At 39.9% G+C, this 23,692-nt stretch overlaps 1 protein-coding gene across 1 annotated transcript in view; it reads right to left on the reverse strand.

The window, feature by feature from the left end:
• The window catches only part of LOC128943616 (nipped-B-like protein), a 141,508-nt gene that overhangs the window by 73,739 nt on the left and 44,077 nt on the right, over positions 1 to 23,692 (reverse strand). Inside the window, exon 8 of the mRNA XM_054286511.1 lies at positions 18,163 to 18,795. Coding sequence (XP_054142486.1) covers positions 18,163 to 18,795 — 633 coding nt within the window. The remainder of the gene's footprint in view (positions 1 to 18,162; positions 18,796 to 23,692) is intronic.

A 23,692-nucleotide genomic window follows, 5' to 3' on the forward strand; every position in this document is an offset into this window, starting at 1 on the left:
ATGCTATATATTGTTTCTATAGTAAGTTTTATCTGTTATTAAGTAGTGAGTTAAGTTATCTATCAAGTGCCATTAAATGTTAAATACTGTTGAGGTTTAGTTTTGTTGATTATCTCCTGTTGAGTTTAAGTGTTAGATTCTGTTAAGTTTGAATTAAGTGCCGTTAAAAGTTAAATATTATGAAGGATAAAATTGTTAAGTTTATTTTTGGTTAAGTTTGAGGTCTGCTAAAGCTTAAATTATATATAGATTTAAGTTGTGTGGGATTTGGAGCCAGTTAAGTTCTGTTGAAATTGGTTTCTGTTTAGTTTGAGTATTATTAAGTTTGGGTCAAGCTAGATTCTGTTTAGATTATATTGAGTTAAAGTGTGTAGAATTTAAAGTCAGGTAAATTTTGTTATAGATAAGTTTGAATTAGATTTAAGTGATTTTACATGTTTTGCAAATAAGTCTGCTATAATTAGTCTTGTTAGACTTCCCAGAAGATGAATGAGTAACTGAAATTAACTTTATTTTAATAATTTTGTTTAGTATATTTATTTTAGGCATAATTTACTCAAAGCAGCTAATTCTGTAAATTACTTTCATATATTCTAAAATTCTTAGAGCATTAATTTATTGCTGCTTTCTAAGTCTGTATCTTCCAGAACACTTTTTTAAAAAAGTTACGAATCTTCAAGTGACATCATGTCTCCAATTGTAAAGGCTATTAATTATCTGAATATGAATCAAATATTATTTCCTACTGGGAGCTGAAAGCTAGAAGCCATATTCATTTGTTAGGAAGATTTGTTAAAATTTTGCTCCAAGTGTTTCTATTAGATAAAAATAAGTCTTACAATGGTATTTATTGTCTGTGTCACAGAACACACCAGTAAGAGATAAAAATAGAAAAACCCTAAGCATCTTTTGTTTGCTGGGGTCCTATTTATTTGCAAAAAAGATACTACAGTAAGTCCTAATCCTTGCTGGGAAATAGCTTTAGTTTCTCAGATCATGCTTTTACAGAAGTGTGCAAGTTAATTATCTAGTGATCTCTGTTTGTCAGCTTTAAAAATATGAGAGTCAAGAAAATGACAAATGTTTGCCCTTACTCTAATGAATATACATAGGCATTTTCTAAACCTGCTGACTTATCTGCCTTTTAGAAGTCCTAATGGAAGTATTATTATTACATACTTTCTGAAATACTACTTTTTTCACAAGATTCTTGTATGCCCTAGAATTACATCTGTGCATTCTTTACTTTGTAAAGAAATCCTTAGATTTAACAATTCAAGATAAGTTGCACCTTATTAGTATGGTCTAACTCTAGTCTTGCTTTCAGTTCAGAATTATTGATAAAAGAGAAAACAAGCAAAGTAATTCTTAGAACATAAAGTTTAAGCAGAGTTAGCAGAGCATGATCCTTTATTGTTCAGCAAGATCTAAACACTGCCTCAGCTTTAGACCTTTATGAATCTCATGAGCAGAAAATCTTAGCTTATTATCAGTGGGAGGTACAGTGTATTTTGGAAAGGGTTAAAGCTCAAAGTGCATCATATATAGTCTCAATAAGGTGTAGAAAACTGGTGCCTTTAACACAACATTCTGTTGTAGGGCCTATAAGAGGAGATCCCAATCAAGCATTAGATAACTGCATTAAAAGGTCTCAAACGTGTGGTCTTCAGGTGTCAGGAACAGTAAGGTTAAAAACTGATAAGAAAAAGAAGGTCAATATAAAACAGAAAAATAAAGTCCACTTTTGTTATATTGCTTAGTATAGTAGTAGCTGAAGAATTAAAGGTAGCACATGTTAGTCAACCTAGAGATAATGTATGGATAACACTTGCTAGACAGACTAATCAGTCATCGCTTTGTCTCAGCCTTAGAGGAGTTACAGCTTTGATTACTCTAATTTTCAAAGGATGAGTCAGCATAAACAGACATGGGCTACTCTGGATTCATCTCTAAGTCCGGAAATAGTGTCCTAACAACTTTATAACCAGTGTAAAGGCTCTAGTATCATGACATCTAAGAAATTACCCACAGGAATATTTCTAATCTGTGGAGATAGAGCCTGGAATGGAATACCAGCCCAAGCGCAGGGTGAATCTTGTTATTTAAGCAAGTTATCATTATTCCACCTCTGAGCACTGGTTCCGATCCTTCTCCACAGGATCACATTTCTGACACTGAGTGTCCTGTTTGTCCTCAGGCCTTTGGTGCAGCAAAACAAATAGGGTGTTGCACTAAGGGTGAATTAAATAAGATATCACAAATATTAGATATGTTAACTGCAGATGTACAAAGTGTTAATCACGCTGTTTTACAAAATAGAGCTGCTATAGATTTTTTACTGCTAGCACAAGGCCATGGTTGTGAAGAGTTTGAAGGGATGTGTTGCATGAACTTATCTGATCATTCTGTATCTATTCATGCTAAGTTAAAAGAGCTACGACTAGGCTTAACAGCCTTAAGGAAGAAGAAGGATTAGGAATTGATGAATGGCTTAAAAGCTTAGGATTGGGACCATGGTTAAGAAACCTTGTAATATATGCTATAGGGATATTAGGTGTACTTGTATTGCTTTTATTTATCTTACCTTGCTTCTGCAGCTGTATCCAAAATATGGTTGGTAGAATGATAGAACCTGGCAAATTAACCTCTTTTCTCTCACAGAAAAAAAAAAAAAAAAAAAACAGGGGAAATGTCGGAGAGTTTCAAGAATGGCTTAAAGGAAAAGGCCATGAGACATACATTTGAGAGAAAAGTATAAGGGAAAAGTAAAAGCAGTTTCTAACAGCTCTCAGCCTTCTGATTTGTGTAAACAATTAGACTCTCTCAGGCATCATTCTATAAACAATAAAGTTCCCAGGTTGTCTTCCCATGGCAAGCAGAACACCGTCCTTGGGAAGGCCTGTTATCCTGGGAACAGATGCAGAGGTTTTGGGAACACTAGTTTCTGTTTTAGTTTCTGGTTTCTGTTTTGGTTTCTGCTTATGATAAACAATTGTAGGTATTCTAAAACAAAAGGTGTGGTTAGAGTTTTCTCTGTTAGCCTATCACGAATCTGGGTTACAGAATATTCATGAAGTTCGTTAGTATTGTTATATAAGGTGATTGATTGATCAATAAAGTTGAGTTTCGATGCATTAAAAGGATGGTCGATTCTCCCTTCATTCTCCAACAGCATACCACTTCACTGCCTTGGACTCCACCTCGTACTGGAGCTCCAACATGTCTGGCACAGCAGTGCTCAGTGGTGGAGTCACTTCATTCAAGGAACAATAGTCCACAGTCAATTTCCATTCTCCTTCAGATTTACGCACAGGCCAAATGGGACTGTTGAAGGGTGAGTGGGTTTTGCTGACCACCCCTTGGCTCTCCAGCTCTCAGATCATCTTCCACCCAGGGGAAGGAACCAAGGATTCCTACCTGGATATAATCTGAGGTTTTGGAACATCACAGGCAGCCTTACCTACTGGATTCCCAGAACACAGGAGCTACAGAACCACCACTGGACCTTCAGAGGAAGACCAGACCCTTCTACAGGATCACTGCTTCAACAGAACCACATCTATCACTTCAACAGGACTGCAGCCATCATTTAATCTGACTGCTACCACCACCCTGACCAAAAGGGTGTCAGGTTGTATCCTGACTCTGACAGTTTAAGCCAGTGTTTTCTGCCTTTATCTTAATTTTCCTATAAATTATAGTTCTGACTTAGAGTCTCCCATTGGTTTGTTTTCAAACTAACATATATTTTGGTGCTCAATGTGTGGCGGTCCAGAGAGAAGTCAGAATTACAATTTTGTATTAACAGAAACCTTATCACCATGATGCTCAACATGTTTACATGGGTATTGTACCTTGCTCTCTATATTTTCTCACACATGGGGTACTATTTGCCAGCCATGACGCTCCATTTGAGACCAGGGAATGGTAAGAAAATTGCTTTATTGGTTTATTATGTCTATTGCATGATAACCTTCAAGGCAATGAACATCATTCAGAATATATACTCAATTTTGTTTGCCTGTCCTAGTCTGGACTGCTATGTGTGGGGCCTCCTCAACAATCACACCGATCCCCAAGGGGGAAGAGTAGAGAATGGTTTCTTCCAGCCTTTCAGGCCAGACACAGCACTCTTTGAAAATATTGAGTTCCTTCTGGATATCAAGGATGGCATAATCTTGGTGTTAGTTTTGCTTTGTCTTCTCTTTATGGCCTGCACAGTGCACACCATTCTTGGTGTCAGGACAGTGCTTGGTACGGTATATGTTCAGGAAGAGGAGGAGAAAAGAAGCAAAGCAATAAGCACCATGTCTATGTGAACCATCACTAAACCAGAAGGACAGCCCAAGCCGGTAGCAGTTGTCCTCATTCAGAAAAAGAAATCGAAGAGCAAATCAGTCCGCATAGTGACTGATGAAGAAGCAACTGGACCTTTGCACCCAACCGAGGAGACAGAGCTGGAAATCATCACTTGCTCTCTATCCCTGGGTGAGCTGTGTGACCTGTGGAGGGAGTTCATCTGCCTGGCAAACGAGTCCATCCTGACCTGGCTGCTCCACATGTGAGACACTGCAGGTAATGACACCATTCTGGATGGAAGCTAGGCCAGGAAACTGGGATCCCTGTCCTGAGACATGGTCATTGACCAGGGGATTTGGAGAACCCAAGCCACTCTCAGCCTCTGGCAGCAACTGCTAGCAAGTGTAAGGGACATATACCTTTGTAAAGAAGACCTCCAGGTGCACCAAAGAAAACTGAACACAATGGAACAAGGTATCCAATGCCTAAGGGAATTGGCTGTGCTGGAGATATTTTTTTCAGAAGATGAGAGATTCCCCAAGAGCCCAGATGGTGACCAGTGCACATCACAAATGTAGTTGAGATTCGTGCAGCTTGGACCAGAGATATAGTCTTGTTACCTAGCGATGCTGGAATGGAGGGAAGGAGAGGACAAGGTGGGCGCGTTGGTCAACGAACAGAGAATTTATGAGGACACTGTTACTGCCTGTTATGCACCCATGTCTTGTCCATGGAAACAAAGCTGGCTGAGCAAGTTTGGAGCTTGATTGAAGAGGGCCATCAGAAACTGAGAAACAAACATAAGGAAGGAATTTACCACATCTCATCAGAACCAACAAGAGTCTCTACCATTAGGAGCAGATGTCCCCCAGCCAAGGAGAGAGGATACACTCCACGAGGTAACCTCTGTTTTTTCCTTCAGGAGCATGGAGAAGACATGAGGAAGTGGGATAGAAAATCCACTGTTGGAATGTTGGGGGACACAAGACAGATGATGAACTTTGGACCTGATTAACATAAGAGGTTTGATAACAGGATGCCTTGGCAAAAGCAAACGGAAGTTTGAAAATTAGACCTAGATTGCAAGAAGATTAAATCGAATGGGTTTATTAGAAAAAGAAAATCCCATTAAACTCTGCAAGCCAGAGGTGTTGTTATATGCATAAGTTTGTGTATGTGATTTTAGCCCAATCATTGTAGTATACACTACTAGTCTCCCTGAAATAGTACATAAGCGTTTGTATCCCACAATAAAATTGGATTGTGATCACTGAATCAGTCTTCCCCGTCTCTCTCCATTGCCGACAATCCACCTCCTCTTTAGTAGCCTGAGTACATAAATTGAAAAGAGAAACATCTATCACAAGAAACTCACCTAGCGTCAATACTGCTCCAGTCTTGCATGGAGAGAACTCCAGACGGTATAGGAACACTAATATGACCTAGTCTCTTGAAGGGACCTCAGGAAAATATTTACAGGAGGAGAGCAACATGTACCATGACCAGGATTAGAGGGGCCCTGCCTCTAGCCAGGTAGAGGAAAGGGACAATCAGATCTTTTGGACTGTGTGGATCTGATGACCTGTCATGTCTGACCCACAAAGATATAGGGCTTTGGTTGACACTGGCGCTCAATGTACCGCAATACAATCAAGGTATGTGGGAGCAGGATCCATTTCTATTTCTGGGTGACAGGAGGATCCCAGCAGCTGACAGTACTGGAAGCTGAAGTGAGTTTAACTGGGAACAAGTGGCAGAAACACCCCATCGTGACTGGCCCAGAGGCCCCATGCATCCCCAGCATAGACTCTCTCTGGAGTGGGTATTTCAAAGACCCAAAAGGAAATTGTTGGGCTTTTGGGATAGCTGCTCTAGAGACAGAAGAAATCAGACAACTGAATATCCTGCCTGGTGTCTCAGATAATCTCTGTTGTGGGAGTGCTGAAAGTGGAACAACAGGTACCGATCACCACAGCAACAGTGCACTGTCGGCAATACTGCACTGACAGAGACTCTGTGATTCCCATCCATAAGATGATTCATGAACTGGAGATCCAAAGGGTGGTCAGCAAGGCTCATTCACCCTTTAACAGCCCTACACGGCCAGGGTGTAAGTCCAATAGAGAATGGAGACTGATGGTAGATTACCGTGATCTGAATGAAGTCACACTACCATTAAGTGCTGCTGTGACAGACATGCTGGAACTTCAGTATGAGCTGGAGTCCAAGGCAGCCAAGTGGTATGCGACCAGTGATATTGCCAATGCATTTTTCCCCATTCCTTTGGCAGCAGAGTGCAGGCCTCAGTTTGCCTTCAGCTGGAGGAGTGTGCAGTACACCTGGAACTGACTGCCCCAGGGGTGGAAGCACAGTCCCACCATCTGCCATGGACTGATCCAGACTGCACTGGAAAAGGGCAAGGCTCCCGAACATCTACAGCATATTGATGACATCATTGTGTGGGGGAGCACAGCAGGGGAAGTCTTCAAGAAAGGAGAGAAGATTATCCAGATTCTGCTGAAAGCTGGTTTTGCCATTAAGCAAAGTAAGGTTAAGGGACCTGCTCAAGAAATTCAGTTTCTAGGAGTCATGTGGCAAGATGAACAATGCCAGATCCTAACAGAGGTAATAAAAAAAATCACCACTGTGTCCCCACCTACCAACAAGAAAAAAACTCAGACATTTCTAGGAGCCATGAGCTTTTGGAGGATACATATCTCGGAGTACAGCACGATTGTAAACCCCCTTTAACTTGTGACTGTCTTGGGGTGATTTTATGATGACGCTTTATTCTCTGTCTGCCTTACACCCAGAAAACAACTGCTGTAGATTTAAGATGGACCCAGGTGGTGGGGGAAGCTTCCAGGTTTTTGGTTTTTTTTTTTGGTTTTTTGTTTTTTTTTTTTTTTTTTTTTTTTTTTTTTTTTTTTTCCTTCCCCTGACCTGGAAGCTTTTCACCAGCAAATCTTTTTGGCAGGTATTTTTTTGGTTCTTTTTTTTTCTCTCCAACCCAGGGAGCCTGCGGGGCCACTCTGGCTGATCTAAATCCCGGAAAGACTGAGCCAGCGAAAGAAGGGACATTCAACTCCACCAACTGTGAGAAGACCCACGCCAGAAATCCAACAGGTTCCCAGCTGCTGCGTCAACTCTGTTCTCCTCCCCTCACAAAGATGGGCAGTCGCCATCTTTGTGTCTCAGCCACGCAGCAAGTTGGGGGTGGAGTGTAAGGTTCAATTTTCTTTTTTTCCTGTGCTTTGTGGGTATCTTGCTTTGTTAATAAACAGTTTTCCCTTTTTTTTCACTTTCATCCCCTGGTATTCATTTCTCTCACTGGCAGAAGAAAGGGGAGTTATTGAAGCCCTCTTTCTTTAGAGAAAAACATTCATTTTAGAGCATTCTCCTAGAATTTGTCTCTAAACCGAGACAATGACACGAAAGAGAACTGATTTCCAGTGGGGCCCTGAACAACAACAAGCATTCAAACAAATTAAGCAGGAGATTGCCCATGAAGTAGCCCTTGGGCCAGTCAGAATGGGGCAGGATGTGAAGAATGTGCTCTACACTGCAGATGGGGAGAATGGTCCTTCCAGGAGCCTCTGACAGAAGGGACCTGGAGAGACTCAAGGATGATTGCCTAGGTTCTGGAGTTGGTGATACAAAGGATCTGAGGCCAGCTATACTCCAACCCAGAAAGAGATTCTTGCAGCTTATGAAGGGGTTTGAGTTGCCTCAAAAGTAATTGTCACCAAAGCGCAGCTGCTTCTGGCACCCCGACTACCAGTGCTGGGTCAGATGTTCAAAGGAAAGGTTCCTGCCACCAACACCACATAAAGCAAGTGGATTGCACTGATCACGTGGCAAGCCTGGATAGGACATCTTAATCGCCTTGTGATTCTGGAAATAATAACAAACTGGCCCAAAGGTGAGACTTTTGAATTATCTTCTGAAGAGGAGGAACAAGTGACACGTGCCAAGGAAGCCCCACCATATAATGAGCTACCGGAGAGTGAGATGATATGCCCTCTTCACTGATGGTTCTTGCCGAATTGTAGGGACAAACTGGAAATGGAAAGCTGCAGTATGGAGCCCCACATGACAAGTTGCACAAGCTACCGAGGGACAAGGTGGATCGAGTCAGGTTGCAGAGCTTAAAACCATCCAGCTGGCTTTGGATATTACTGAATGAGAAGTGGCTGAGGCTCTATCTCTACACCGACTCGTGGATGGTAGCTAATGCTCTGTGGGGATGGCTGGATCATTGGAGAAAGGCCAACAGGCAACGCAGCGGGAAACCCATCTGGGCCGCTGAGATTTGGCAGGACATCGCTGCCTGGGTAGAGAGGCCGACTGTGAAGGTTCGACACATAGATGCACACTTACCCAAGAGTCAAGCTAATGAAGAGCATTGTAACAATGAGCAAGTGGATCAAGCTGCCAAGATGAAGATATCACAGGTGCATCTGGACTGGTAGCACAAGGGAGAATTATTTCTAGCTCATTGGGCCCACAATGCCTCTGGTCATCAGGGGAGAGATGCAACATACCCATGGGCTCGTGACTGATGGGTGGACTTAACTATTGACAGTATCTCACAGGTCATCCACAGCTGTGAGACATGTGCTGCAGTCAAACAGGCCAAGCGGGAGAAGCCTCTGTGGTACGGTGGGCAATAGTCAAAGTGTAGGTACGGAGAAGCATGGCAAATTGACTACATCACCCTTCCCCAGACATGCCAATGCAAGTGCTATGTGCTGACCATAGTGGAAGCCACCACAGGATGGTTGGAGACCTACCCTGTGCCTCACACTACTGCCCAGAACACCATCTTGGGTCTGGAAAAATAAGCCTGGTAGAGACATGGCACCCCTGAGAGAATCAAGTTGGACAATGAGACCGATTTTAAGAACAACCTTGTAAACACCTGGGCCAGAGAACATGGTATTGAATTGATATATCATATCCCTTATCACGCACCAGCTGCTGGGAAAGTTGAATGGTGCAACGGACTACTAAAAAACCACTCTAAAGGCACTTGGCAGGGGGACCTTAAAAAATTGGGAAGTGAATTTAGCAAGAGCCACCTGGATAGTCAACAAATGAGGCTCCATCAATCCAGCTGGTCCTGCTCAGTCTGAACCATTGCACACAGTGGATGGAGATAAAGTCCCTGTGGTACACATAAGAAGTATTTTAAAAATGACTATTTAGATTAGTCTCACCTCAGGCAAAGGCAAACCCATCCACGGGATTGTTTTTGTTCAAGGACCTGGTTACACTTGGTGGGTAATACAGAAAGATGGGGAAACCTGCTGTGTATCACAAGGGGACCTAATACTAAGCGAGAGCTGTGTGTAAAGTTTGATTGTGTATAGATATATAAGTTGAGTTTAAAGAGGATAATGATTCGGGTATGATGTAGATGGTAATAGAATAAGAGGTGGATAATGTCTTAGGTTACAATGTAAGATGCAACCAAAAGTATGTATACTATCACCATTTTCATAAGCTGTTAAAAGCAGGTGGGGCAGGGTTCTTATCTCTTCCATGACTCATCCCTGATAACTCCTTCCAGGGGATATCTTCTGCCAATGAGCCATCAAGTCTCACTGCATGACTCAAAATTACATCATCCCATTGTGAGAAGCACCACCCAGGGGAAGGAACCAAGGATTCCTACCTGGATATAATCTGAGGTTTTGGAACATCATAGGCAGCCTTACCTACTGGATTCCCAGAACACAAGAGCTACAGAACCACCACTGGACCTTCAGAGGAAGACCAGACCCTTCTACAGGATCACTGCTTCAACAGAACCACATCTATCACTTCAACAGGACTGCAGCCACCATTTAATCTGACTGCTACCACCACCTGGACCAAAAGGGTGTCAGGTTGTATCCTGACTCTGACAGTTTAAGCCAGTGTTTTCTGACTTTATTTTAATTTTCCTATTATAGTTCTGACTTAGAGTCTCCCACTAGTTTGTTTTCAGACTAACACACTCCCCTTCGAAGGAGAGACTCAGCAAACATAAGTCAAAAATTTTAGTCTCACTGCTTGCTCCCTTACAGAAGAAACTAAGAAAGTAAAGTCATGAACCTGGTATAGGAAGCTTTATAGAACAAACATAATTACAAAGGCTCCAAAGTAGAGACCAAACGGCTTCTAGCTGCTGCAGTTCAGAGGAAGGGATTTCCAAGAATCTGAACAGAAACTGCTGATAATTTTTAGCAATCTGTCAAGGGACTTTATCAAACTTCTGGTCACTATGCAAAAAACAAAGTCCATCAAGAGGAGTGTCCAAACTCATTCAGGAAATAAAACAACTTCAAACCAAACCAAAAACAAAACCTCTAAAAGTACTACAGGAATCTCTGACATGCCTTAGGGTGTAGCACAATTCATAATCTTCATTTTAGTAAAGTTCTGTTTGTTTTCTTGAGTATGACAATAATGCAATCAGCATAACTGGAGGATAAAATATGATCTCATGAATTTTTCTGCTTAAGAATGTTTGGTAAATCATTATTCCCTGTCACCGATATTAATACAAAAGAAATATTACACTAGATAATAACAAGAATTGAACTACAGCAAATTATAATCAAGCATCTCCACTTGTTTAAAGACTGGAGGCTGTAATTTAACCTTCCTGAATTGTTTTTATAAACAGTATTATATCAATTTATCAGTGAGAGAGATTTTTCTGAAACAAATTCGGGGTTTTATCCATTGGATTGTTTTGTGAAGAATTATAGTTTTGTAAACTCAATTGTTAAAATAATCTGAGAAAAACCTGAAGTGTGAATACTTTTGAAATACATAATGCAGCACCTAACTTTACAAGAAAAAGGCAACACACTAACAGTAGACTTAATAAAGACTAATTATTTAATGTATCACATACAGATTAACATTTCCAATCAGTTTCAAATTCATTTGTAGGAACAACAAACTTTTGAAAAAAGGAAATTACTTTAAAATTTATTAGTGAACACTTTTAATCTCCCTTCCAGATGTTGATTTTATTCTGGCATCATACCTTGCATTCAAAAGTATTTTCAATTAACTAGATCCAGTAACATTTATATAGGATGATAATGAAAAAGCCTGTGTCATCATCTTAGGTTGATGTTAGAGTGAACTTAGTGACTGTGAGCTACAAAAATGCTGGGGTTAAACTGTTAATAAAGAACAGTACGTGAAATTAACAAAGCTTATCAAATTTAAATCCATTATAGAGAAGTGACTGTCCCAGAACAAAATAAAGTCATTACTGGGTAAGTAATATAAATCCTCCCATCCATTTAACAGGTAAAATCAAGGGCATACGCTACATGTATATTTTGCTTAATTATTTTCTTAGTTCATGCTATAAATAAAAATAAAATACACTTCTTACTAAGCTGACTTTTAGTTATTTTCTACACCTCCTTACAAGAGCAGGTTTTTGCACTACCCTACTTAAAGCACAACCTAGATAAATGTGGGAATTCGCTTTCATGTTACACAAGAGCACACAAGGAAAGTAAACACCATTAAAATACACCTTCTCTTTTCAAAAAAACATGCTTTTCAGTATTACATTCTCAAAAAATATAAAAGAAAGCAACTTTCCCTAGATAGTTGGAATCACTGCAATACTTTATTGCAATTTCTCTAGATAAAAGAGAAACTGCTTCCCTTTACTTTTCTTAAAACACATCTGAACATAAAACAAAAAAAGGCTTTCATCTATAGGAACTGGATTTTGCAAATCTGCTTTTTATTGGGAAAGCTACATTGGGTGCCAGTTTCATCTATTACATAACACTATAAAATGCAGACCTAATGAAAGTTTGTATACAAAAAATACATGGTATCCAATTGTCACACCATCCTACTACACAGAGAAATAATTTGTATTTTACACTGTCTCATTTCATGTTCTGGTATTAAATGTAATCTTTAGCAAGATGACTATACAAATGACTACGCTCATATCTCTATGTTAAAGTAAATAACCTCCCTATAACATATTTTTGAAAATTAATGGTAATATACTGGTTATAATTACACATTCTGTCATTTCATTCACTTGGTACATAAAACTAAATGTAAACAAAGTTAATTCTTGATAGTGTTCTTCTCTTTTTTTGTGGGACTTTTGGGAGGAGATGGGTAATGGGGAGAAAGGGAAAGGAGCTGAATAAGAACTTTAAAGGTAAGAGAAAAAGTTTACTTACCTATTATGTAGTTTTGAGTTTTGCTCCGGCAGATTCACACTCTTGGGATGGGTGTGTCTGCTGCTATGGGCTTGGAATGAACTAAAAAAAGAAGGGCCCACAGCAGGCATCCAAATGCCCCCCAAGTGATGCAATTATTGGAAATAAAATTATTACAGCTTCACTTCTCCCTAATTCAAAGAATCTACAGTAAGATCCCAAAGTAGGTAAAATGGATCCTCAAAGGTAAAATATATAGGGGGAAAAATGCCAAAGAGATGAATAAGTTTGTCTCATTTAAAAAATGCTTCTAATCCTTTTAAGTTTAAAAATTATATATTAGTCTCACAATTAAACAGTAAGTGAGGAATGATTTCATGATTTTTCTTGCAAATACCAGAAAACAGTGCCTTTCACAAGTAAAAGTATAACTCCTTAATCTGTTAAGATAGCTACATCGTATAAAGGGTCTTTGAAGTAGCCTAAAATCTAACAATGAACACACACTGCCATGTATGGAAGAGCTCAAATTAAAATTTAGCAAATCCAAATAAAAAAACTAAAATGATTTGAATAAGTCTCTGAAAAAGAGATGGGTTGCTTTCTGTTTTTTCAAGTAATTTTCAATATTATCTTCCCTTTTCCTCTTTCTAGAAGACTCAGAGCTCCTTTTAACATCAGTATCTTAAATATTTTTGATTCACAGTATTTGGGAGTTTTAGAAAAGCATGAAAGATCTTGAGGTAGAAACCTTGAACCTAAGGTAATTAATTAAGTAATAGATCTAAATCTTAATTAACAAGAAGAACTTAATGTAATGTTCTGGGAAAGGTTTAGACTGAAAGTGACTGACTAGTTTTGAATTGCTTTACTATAAACAAAAATGTGACTACTGACAGTGATTAGAAGAAAGTATGCATGAAGCTTCATTATTTCTAATTTCTTTAGAAAGGTATTGTTAAGATAACTACTGTCTGACCATTCAGGAGCCACTCTCACACCACCAGAGACTGTCACTGCTGGGACTGAAGTCTCTTCATAGCAGGAAACTCCAGTTAACCAATGGGTGCCCTGTTTGACTCCTTACCACAACACACTAAGTCAGACAAGTTTCCCTCATTGGCCCAGCCTCAGGCTTCCCACAGCAGAGTCCCAGACACCTGGTTCCTTTGAGTAATTGAATCATGTTGCAGTGATATCATAACAGCTCAAGCTGGAGCCTCTGGGAAGGGACCCCAACAAAAGAATCCCTGGACTTTGGTACCCTCACAGTCTGTGCCTCAATAGTCTGGGGTCTTCCTGCTGAGTCATCTGCTCCTGCTGAGTCTCTGAGTGGCTGGTCACCCAGCTGGCTCTGCAGGTCCTCATACCCTTTGTTAGGTAAAGGGTCAGCACCAGTTTATGGCTGGGGTTCCAGTCATTTCCCACCACCCAGAGCACAATCTGCATCTCCCACTGCAGCTGCACACTGAGCCATCAGCAATAGTGGTATTCGTCAACAGTATCCTCATGTACCTAGGCAGAAGATGGTTTACTTCTTGTCAACTTGTGGAAAAAGATAATCCCTTTCTGTATTAATCCTTCTGAATTGCTTTTTTAAAACTCAATCTGAGTCTTGATAAACAATAGAAGGATCTATCTGTGATATTACACATCCTTTCAAAAAAGAAAACCTAGCATTGATTAACAACTTGCATCTGATGAGGGTATAGAGGCCACTGAGAGGGGAGGCAATGGGAATTGAAAACCTGAGTCTTATCATGTTTCATGGACTCATTTGTTCTGAAGTTATTAAACATAATAGATGCATTAAACTGTAACTTTCAGAGCCTTGAGCTCCAAACTTCAATCATTCCTTTAATTAACAGACACAGACAAATTACTTCCAAGATTAATCAATACAGAGATACTTCCTTGATGGAAAAAGCAGGAAGAGGTGGATTCTTGTCCTTCCACACAGAGGATAAGGACAAAACCAAATTTTCAAATTTTACACCCCTCTATAATGATGAAAAGACCATATAATCCACTTAATCCAAAATCCAAATAGATCAAAAGGATAAAATAAAAACAGAGTTCTGAAAAGCACTCAGATATGGAGGCAAAAGGTCTATATTCTAAAATCTCTCCTTATGCATATCTGATAGACATTAGATCAAATCTGAGAGATTTTGCATTAGTGATTTTTGCACTAAGAATTCCTTTTTCAGAAACCAAAGTCATAATAACAATAAGGTTCCAGAAAAATACACTTCATTTCAAATAAGTCAGCACTTTTGAAAAGCGCTGTATTAGTTTCACCTAAGGGGACTGCATCTCTACTTTCAGAGACTTTGGCGGGAGCTAAATATTTTAACAGTTTTTCTAGGATCAGGAATTTATTACAGAAAGTACTATAATTTCCAAAGGACTGCAATCTCCATTTCCCACCTCTACCAAACATTCTTAAGGCGTCTCAACATTAAAAAAAAAACCCAAAACCTTAGCATTGCCTTAGGCAAGTGTAATAGCTGTATAAATTTTAGCAAGAGCCTCCCAGAAAAATATCCCTGCCTCTCCTCTGGAATACACAGTTCCACCACACTAATGGTTCCCAACTTCAGAAAGAACATGTCATATCCATGCAAAGTCTTACTGTTAAAAAAGAAGCATCTGAAAACCTCTGATGAAGCATAGTACTGTAGAGATTTCATGTCAGCCATACGAGGAGCAGCTACGGTCACTTGGCTTGTTCAGCCTGGAGAAGAGGAGACTGAGGTCAGACCTCATCACTGTCTATAACTTCCTCACTAGGGGAAGAGGGGGGACAGGCACTGATCTCTTCTCTGGTGACCAGTGACAGAACCTGAGGGAACAGCTGGAGGTGTATCAGGGAAGGTTTAGGTTGGATATCAAAAAAAGGTTCTTCACACAGAGGGTAGTCAGGCACTGGAACAGGCTCCCCAGGGAAGTGGTGATGGTGCCAAGACTGACAGAGTTCAAGAAGGCCTTGGACAATGCTCTCAGGCACATGGTGGGATCATTGGGGTGTCTTGTGCGGGGCCAGGATTTGGACTCAATGATCCTTGTGGGTCCCTGCCAACTCAGGATATTCTATGGTTCTACAATTCTAAAAACAATGACACAAGAGATCACTAATCTTCTATCAAAACTTGTGAGTACAATTCTACTCAAAGTAATTTATGGAAGACAACAACACATGCCTACACAGAAAGTGTAGTGTGACTGTAATATGTATTTCCATGCCTCAATTACAAAAGCAGCAATGCTTTCAAAAGCATATGCTTTCATGCAGACTTTACCATGTGCTAGCACCTAGAGTAAGATCTTTAGAGGGACACTTGCTATGTACATCATCAGCTAGCACTATACATTCCTGTTCTAATTAGACTGAGTGCATGCTACAAGCATGCTCTTTTCTTGACATAATGTGATCTGAAGTTACAGTAGATGTACTAAAATGCACAAATTCAGGGCTCTTGCATAAATACAGTAAGTAACTTGACAAAAATGAATGGCATATTTAGGAGTTACTGGATATTTTTCTAACATATTCCCATAGGAAGAATAGAGTAAGCTTCTTCCTGCAGTCACACCAAACCAAATTACTATAACTAGAACAATCCCTGAGCATATGAACTTGTAGACATAGTACAAACTTCCAAGCAATGGCAAAAGTGTTACCAAAAATAAGAATCATATTTCTCCAAGGTAAGAATTTTTCAGGAAATCTGTCTCAAGACTGCTAAAAATCCTTTTACTCAATGTTATTAATTCATGGCTGAAACCTCAGCAGCTAAAGTGCAAAGAACTGCTGTCTGGCATAGGGGCAACTTACTACCAGTGAATAAATGGTGGTCATTTGTCCCAATATAAGGTAACAACTCTTGCACCTGATTCACAGCAATTGCAGGAACTCAAGAAGAACTGAGACTTGCCAGAGGATATAGGTGGAAGGAAATCACTTCTTTCCCCAAAAGAAACACATCAGTCTGCCCATGTCTATGTAATTACAGTTTACAAACTTCACAACTCATGCTCAATATCTCCTGAAAGCCAGAACAAAACAGAGAGAGTGTTTTAGTCTCACTCTGTTTGAAGATTGCTGTGCATCATCAAAATGCTGTGCATTTTTTGAGATGCTTCTTCGCTAAAATGTGCTGGAGAATCTACTCAAAGTATGGAGATATAAAAGTAGCTTTTTAAGTAGTAGAAGACAAACAACACTCTCCATAGATAAACTTAAAATTAGTAGAAATATAAGCACAGTAACCAACTTCATCATTTCATTTAGGCAAAATTAAAGGTAGTAGAGATTTCTTTTAAGGTGAGCACCCATTTTCTTTGTACATTCACAATGTTTTCTAACAAGACTTGATTTAGTTATCAAATGAGAAATACCTAAAAAGTTAATCCTTCTAAGGAACTGCAACAAGAACATTTACACACACACACACAAACACAACAAACGCTCTCTATCTTCAGGCATCTTTAAAAACAGAAAAAAAAATTCCTTGAATAGGGAGAAAACATGTTCATTCTCTGATGGTTAACCATCCAAACCATATGTAAATTAAGTTGCCTCCATGCAAGTACATCCAAAATAGACTATTTTTACCTATGAACTTCTAGAATCAGAATTTATGCTGTTTTCCACTCTGCAAATTTTTATTTGGCATATCTAACAAATTAGCATTATACTATAAAAGAATTTTTTAAGAAGTAGTTAAACAATGCAGAGGAAGCTTCTGAAAAATACTTATGCTAACCTGTCACTATCTACTTTAAAAATCACATATTCTAGATTTACATGTGGGTTTGCATCCACTTTTGAGATTTCTGAAGGCTAAGACCTTCAAACCAGCTAACAACAACAAAAAAAAAAAAAAAAAAAGGAAAAAGTAGGGAAAAAAATAAAAGGAAAAAATAAAAGAGGATAGATTGATAGATTGAATGTAATCAGTTAAGACAACCAGTACAGCTACTGAAGAGCAAACATTTCACAGGCTTATCTGGTTCTGTGCTAGAGACCATATCGATATATGGTAGATCTCTAAAACTTGGAAAGCCTACATAATAATGAATATCCAGTTGAACAAACATTGGAGACAATATAGTAGTATATATTACCCAATCATTACAGTGCCTTTAAAAGAATAGAAGATATGATTTTAGTCTAACATCTCCTTCTCATAAGGTTCAAATTGGGATATGAATAGAAATAGCATAAAAGAGCTTCCCTGTATATTCTTAAATTAGTTACTTTTCTTAACCAGTTAATACTTTAACCACCAAAACTTATTACAAATTTTAAATTATGGTACTGATAAGATTTTAGAAACTATAAACAACATCAATTGTATTTCGCTCGGTCTCATGGTTCAAAATAAGGGTAGCTTAAAAAGAATGTTGAAACACAAGACCTTCCCTTTCCATCCATTAAGATCCCAAATAAAGAACGCTAAATATTTAAAAAATGTATATATGAGAGATTACAATTCATTACTTTAAGGGGAATGGTGATGAATGTCATAGAACCACCTACACTGAGTAAACAGAATTGTACTATGTGACAATGACAGAAAAGTTTATATATGGGGTCTATATGCATATATATATTTTATAATATATAGTATATACACACACACAATCCTTTTACCTTTATCTTGCACTTCTTTTGAAAATCGCTCCCTTTCAATAGCTGATTCACGTTCTATCCGCTCAATTTCAGCCAATGCATCCAATTCTACTTCATCATATGACGTTATAGCTCCTTGTTGCGAAACCTGTTGCTGTGTCTGTACCACAGGAGTTTGAGGCTGTTTTGCAGCAACTGAAGTGTTCTGTTGCAAAACAGGCACTTGTTGTGCCTGAAGGAAAGCTGTCTGTTCATGCTGCAGCAAACACTGAGCAGCGTTTAGTGGGCGGTTAACATCCTGTGGAGTAACGGGTGTTTTAGAAGTCTGTCCTGGGTACTGCACATTAAAAGGAATATCACCCTCTGAAACACTGCTGTTTTCCAAACCAGAAAGCATATCATCCTGCTGGTCCATATCCGAAGATCTTACACGAGACAGTCTTAACGTAAGCTTAGTGGAGTCCTTGGAAGGAGAGCTAATGATATCATACATTGCAGCTTTTTCAGTCTGGTCTTTTTCATCCTTGCCTAACTTCATTTTCTTTTGTTTCTTTTGCTTTCTTTCTGGAGAATCTAACAATATGTCTGGGGGAACATCTCTAGGTGATGAATAAGGTGGAGGTTGAGATTGTTGGATTAAAGGTTGTCTTGATCCTAGAATAATAATTCAGAAAAACTGAACAGTTATGTTGTTCCATGTTTATATAAAAACACACTAAATATAACCTACATAATTTTAATATGTATTTGTACATATATCTGTGTTCATAAAAAGTCTAAGTGAGATTGGCAGGAAGCACATCATTTCTAAATCAAGATGTAATTCAGATAGTTGCAGTGCATTTCCTAGGAATTTTAGCAGTCTGCTGCAGGTAGATAAGGGATCATTTCAGAGAAGATGAAACAAAAAACACACCACCAAAAAAGACTACATAAAAATTGTACCTGCAGGTTTAGAATATCAACTATTAGAAAGCAGTCAATGAAAGCACACTGACTACAGAAAAAAGAAATATCAAAAAGATTCTTAATAAGGTCCAGTGATGAAGACTTAATGTTCAGTGCATAGGCATTAGCCATGCATTTTTAAGTAACCAAATATATATCTATATATAATCAAAACATACACAGCCTCCTTAACTTTCATTCTGACAGTTCATTTTCAAATTTGTTCTTTGGGGGTTCTTATTAAATTTCAGGTAAACTCATTCCAACCTCCCCCACTCACTGCTATCTAAAACCCACTAATTGTCTTAAAGCAGGAAATGATGAAAAATACTCTATCTTCACTCTTTTTTTTCAACACATGAATTTCTATCCCTACATGCACCCATTTCAGACTTTGAGTTCATCTAGGGAAATTTTTAAGAGAACATCCTTTGTTAAAAACAGCCTTTGTTGCATTACAGTTAAGATGGCCATAATACACATAGTATCATCCTACAATTACAAAAAGCCTAAACTGCAGAACAACACCAGATCACCTCAGAAAGCTTCAAGCCCAACCTTTTATACCCCTCATATTCATGCAATGTACCTGTGTGCCTTCTGTTCCCTTTTGTGATTGGTCAGTACACCTCAGCACTCCATGTCTCATTGCTTTCAATACTGTTCACCTGCTTTTCACAGTTGTAGCCCATTAGGGATGAGGCTTGGCCACAGCCCCATTCCCAATTACCACAAACTGTGTACCTACAAGTTTTCAATTAAACGCATGACATTTTTTGTTCCTCAAATTAAACCAGCTCCCCATAACTGTTAGCCCAGAAAAAGCTTTGAAAAACAGAGAAGCTTTTAAACATGTCTCACTTATAACTAAGCTATAATTTGTGCCTTAAAAAGGAGTACTGGTAGGAAAAAAAATAAGAGCTTCTTGCCTAGACCAATAGGGCCAGCCTCCTCTTGTTAAACAATTCAAGCATTTCTCCAATCCCATTCATTCACTGAGGAATACTGATCTTCAGAAAGCAGTGACAGATTATTATTAGTCATTCTGTTTTAGGTCATCATAGGTCAATACTTCTAACAACAATCAAAAGCTAATTGAAATACAAGTCCTCATGTGCTTTATTCAAGATATACCACTAAACAAGAAAGTAGCTTCATTCTGAAGCTCAAATTTCTACCATATATATTAAGAATTATTAAGCCATGTACTGACCTGTAAATGAAAAAGAGAATGGATACTTCTAGCAAAGTTTCAATTCATATAAAAGGTGTGCCATTACTGATGACTTCTTTGCATAGACTACTATGCTTATTTTCTCTCCCTAGTATGTTCTGCAAAAGTCCTGTAACTTCTGTATGTAGAGAGCAGGGTATGAAATGGATTTATCTTACCCTTTTTCTTGACCATCAGCAATAACTCCATATTATGCCAATTAAATCCACAATTTTGGGAAGCCCTGTTTTGTCTCATCCTGATTCCCAAGATCTTTTCACTACTCAATTTGCCCTCCTCAGATTAGATACCACACTCAATCACCAGTACAGAAGACCTGGCTACACCCTATGAAGATCTCTCACTTGCCTTCAACCAGAGATTCCTATTCTTGTGATGTCCCCTACACACACACACACACACGCACACACACTTCTAATTACTGTCTCTTTAGACAGTAATTTACATAATCTCAGTATACTGTACAGCAGAAACTGTTTGCTATTAATTTTTTTAAGGCAATGACTGCCACTCACTGGAAATACAGGCTGCATTTTTGTTTCTACAAATATTAGAGGCAACTCAAAACTATTTTGAGATCTTATTGACATCTTACTCTTGATTTATCTCCTGAATAAATACTTAATAAGTTGGAACAATAGAACATTTACTGTTTTTCACAGCTGCTTTTCAAATAAAGGAGACACTTGATTCTCCCTTGTCAAAAACATTTAAGTAAATTTGACAAGATTGTTATTAATTGTATTCATTTGGTATTTATCATGCTGAAAAATAACACTGCATCAACAGATAAGGTGGTTTTTTTTATCTTTGGGTAGACTTGAGGAAGTAGGATGGCACAAGAAGCGGCGACAGCAGGAGCCACAACTTCGGCATATTCAGACAGCTCCAGAGGGTGCTGCGAACAAGGTGGGCAAACAGGGCGGGGTGCAGCAGTTTGCACGGCAGTACGTGCAGGAAGGGCTCAGTACCCCTACTAGCTCCAGAGCTCAAGTGGTGGTCAAATGCCGTCTCAGGAGGAGCCTGGGTATGGTAACCACTCAGTGGGGACTCATGCCCTCTGCAGTTGCCAGAAAGGATGTACCAACACAGACAAAAACATGCAGCCGTTGAGGTCTCAGGCTGCAGGGGGAGCCAGAGACTGGCACTGTCATTGGACAGCAGTGGAGACAACAGCTGGGTGAGGTGTGATAAGGTGGGCGATCTTTTCAGCCTGGTGATGGAGCTGAGAGAGGAGGTAGAAAAAGGTTTAAGTATCAGAGACTGAGAAGGAGTTTTACTGGTGGAACCATGCTCTGGCCTCCCTGAGACAGGAAGAACCACCAGAAAATAAACCAGATCAAGAGGGTCATGTATCTTTCCCTTGCCAGGCTGAAGGCAGTAAATCAAAAGGGGTTAATGGAGGCAAGTCCTTCCTTGGGGAAACAAGTGAAAGCCCTTCCTACCCACCTCACCCTCCCAGATTCCTCTGGAACACAGGTGTGAGGTTCTGATTGTTGAAGGATGTCATCAGGAAAGTTCCTAGCCTGGTTTGGCCCATAGATTACTACCCATTACTGGTCCTTCACATTGGTGGCAATAAAGTAGCAACACATAGTCCAAGGGTGATCAAAAGAGACTTCAAGGCCCTGGGATGGTTGGTGACAGATTGTGCAACATAGGTAATTTTCTCCTATATCCTTCCAGTTCCAGACAGAGACACTGGAAGAAACAGACAGACCCTGTCTATTAATACATGGCTCCATGGCTGGTGTCACCAACAAAATTTTGGTTTCTTTGTCAGTAGGGTGGCCTACATGGCACTGGGCTTGCTGGCATAAGGTGGAATTCACCTCTCAAAGGGGGAAGAGGATTGTCGGCCAGGACCTAGCAGGGCTTATTGATAGGACTTTAAACTAGATGTGATGGGGGAAGGGGACATCAGGTTTAACAGTGATAAGGTATGGGACAACATGCCATCCCACTCATAACAGTTTAATGCCAGCAAGAAATGCCCAGAGCCTGGAGACGGATCTCATGTCAGCAGGAGAGCAGCTGAAGGACAACACCAAGGAAATCCAGGCCCTCCAGCCAGTAAGCCAGCTTAATCAGGGGCCCAACTTAAACGCCTCTATGCAAACACATGCAGCATGGGGAATAAACAGGAAGAATGAGAGACGTGCACACACCTATGATCTTACTGGCATCATGAAAACATGGTGGGATGACTCCTATGACTGGAGTGCTGGAATGGAAGGATACAGGCTCTTTAGCCTGTATCAGGAAGGACAGACAGGGAAGACGAGGAGGCAGTGTTGCCCTCTATGTCAATGACCACCTAGAATGTACGGAGCTCTGCCCAAAGATGGATGAGGAGCTGACCTAGCGCTTATGGGTCAGGATTGAAGGGAGGACAGGGACAGATGATTTTATAATGAGGGTCTGCTACAGGCCACCTGACCAGAAAGACTGAGCCAATGAGGCCCTCTACAGACAGATAGGAGCAGCTTCATATTCACAAGCACTGGTGCTCATGGGAGACTTCAACCACCCCAACATTTGCTGGAGGGACAACACAACAGGGCACAGGCAATCCAGGAGGTTCCAGGAATGTGTTGATGACAACTTCCTCCTCCAAGTGACAGAGGAGCCAACAAGGAGAGGTGCTATGCTGGACCTTGCTCTCGACAACAAGGAGGGGCTGGTGGGGAATGTGAAGCTCAATGGTAGGGTTCAAGATCCTTAGGGCAGCAAAGAGAGCACACAACAAGCTCACTGCCCTGGATTTCAGGAAAGCAGGAAAGCATACTTTGGTCTCTTCAGGGAGCTCCTTCATAGAGGTCCATGGGATAAAGCTCTGAAGGGACAAGAGGCTCATGAAAGCTGGATGCAAGGATCACCTCTTCCAAGTTCTGGAGTGATGCATCCCAATAAAGAGAATGTCGGGCAAAAATGCCAGAAAACACCAGCATGGATGAACAAGGAGCTCCTGGACAAACTCAAACACAAAAAGGAAGCCGACAGAGGGTGGAAACAGGGACAAGTAGCCTGGGAGGAAGACAGAGAGATTGGGCATCCAGGGATCAGGTTAGGAGAGCCAAAGCCCTGAGAGAATTAAACCTGGCCAAGGACATCAAGGGCAACAAGAAAACCTTCTAAAGGTACATTGGTGATAAAAGGAAGACTACAGAAATATGGGCCCTTTCCAGAAGGAAACAGGAGACCTGCTTACCCAGAATATGTAAAAGGCAGAGGTACTCAATGACTTTTTTGCCTCAGTTTTCACCAGCAAGTGCTTCAGCCACACTGCCTGAGTTGCAAAAGGTAAAGGCAGGGACTAGGAGAATGAAGAACCACCCACTGTAGGAGAAGATCGGGTTTGAGAACACC

The sequence above is a fragment of the Melozone crissalis genome, unplaced genomic scaffold (genome assembly GCF_028551555.1).
Source record: "Melozone crissalis strain CALT ecotype California unplaced genomic scaffold, PUWL_Pcris_2 ptg000049l_1, whole genome shotgun sequence".
NCBI classification, from domain to species: Eukaryota; Metazoa; Chordata; class Aves; order Passeriformes; family Passerellidae; genus Melozone; species Melozone crissalis.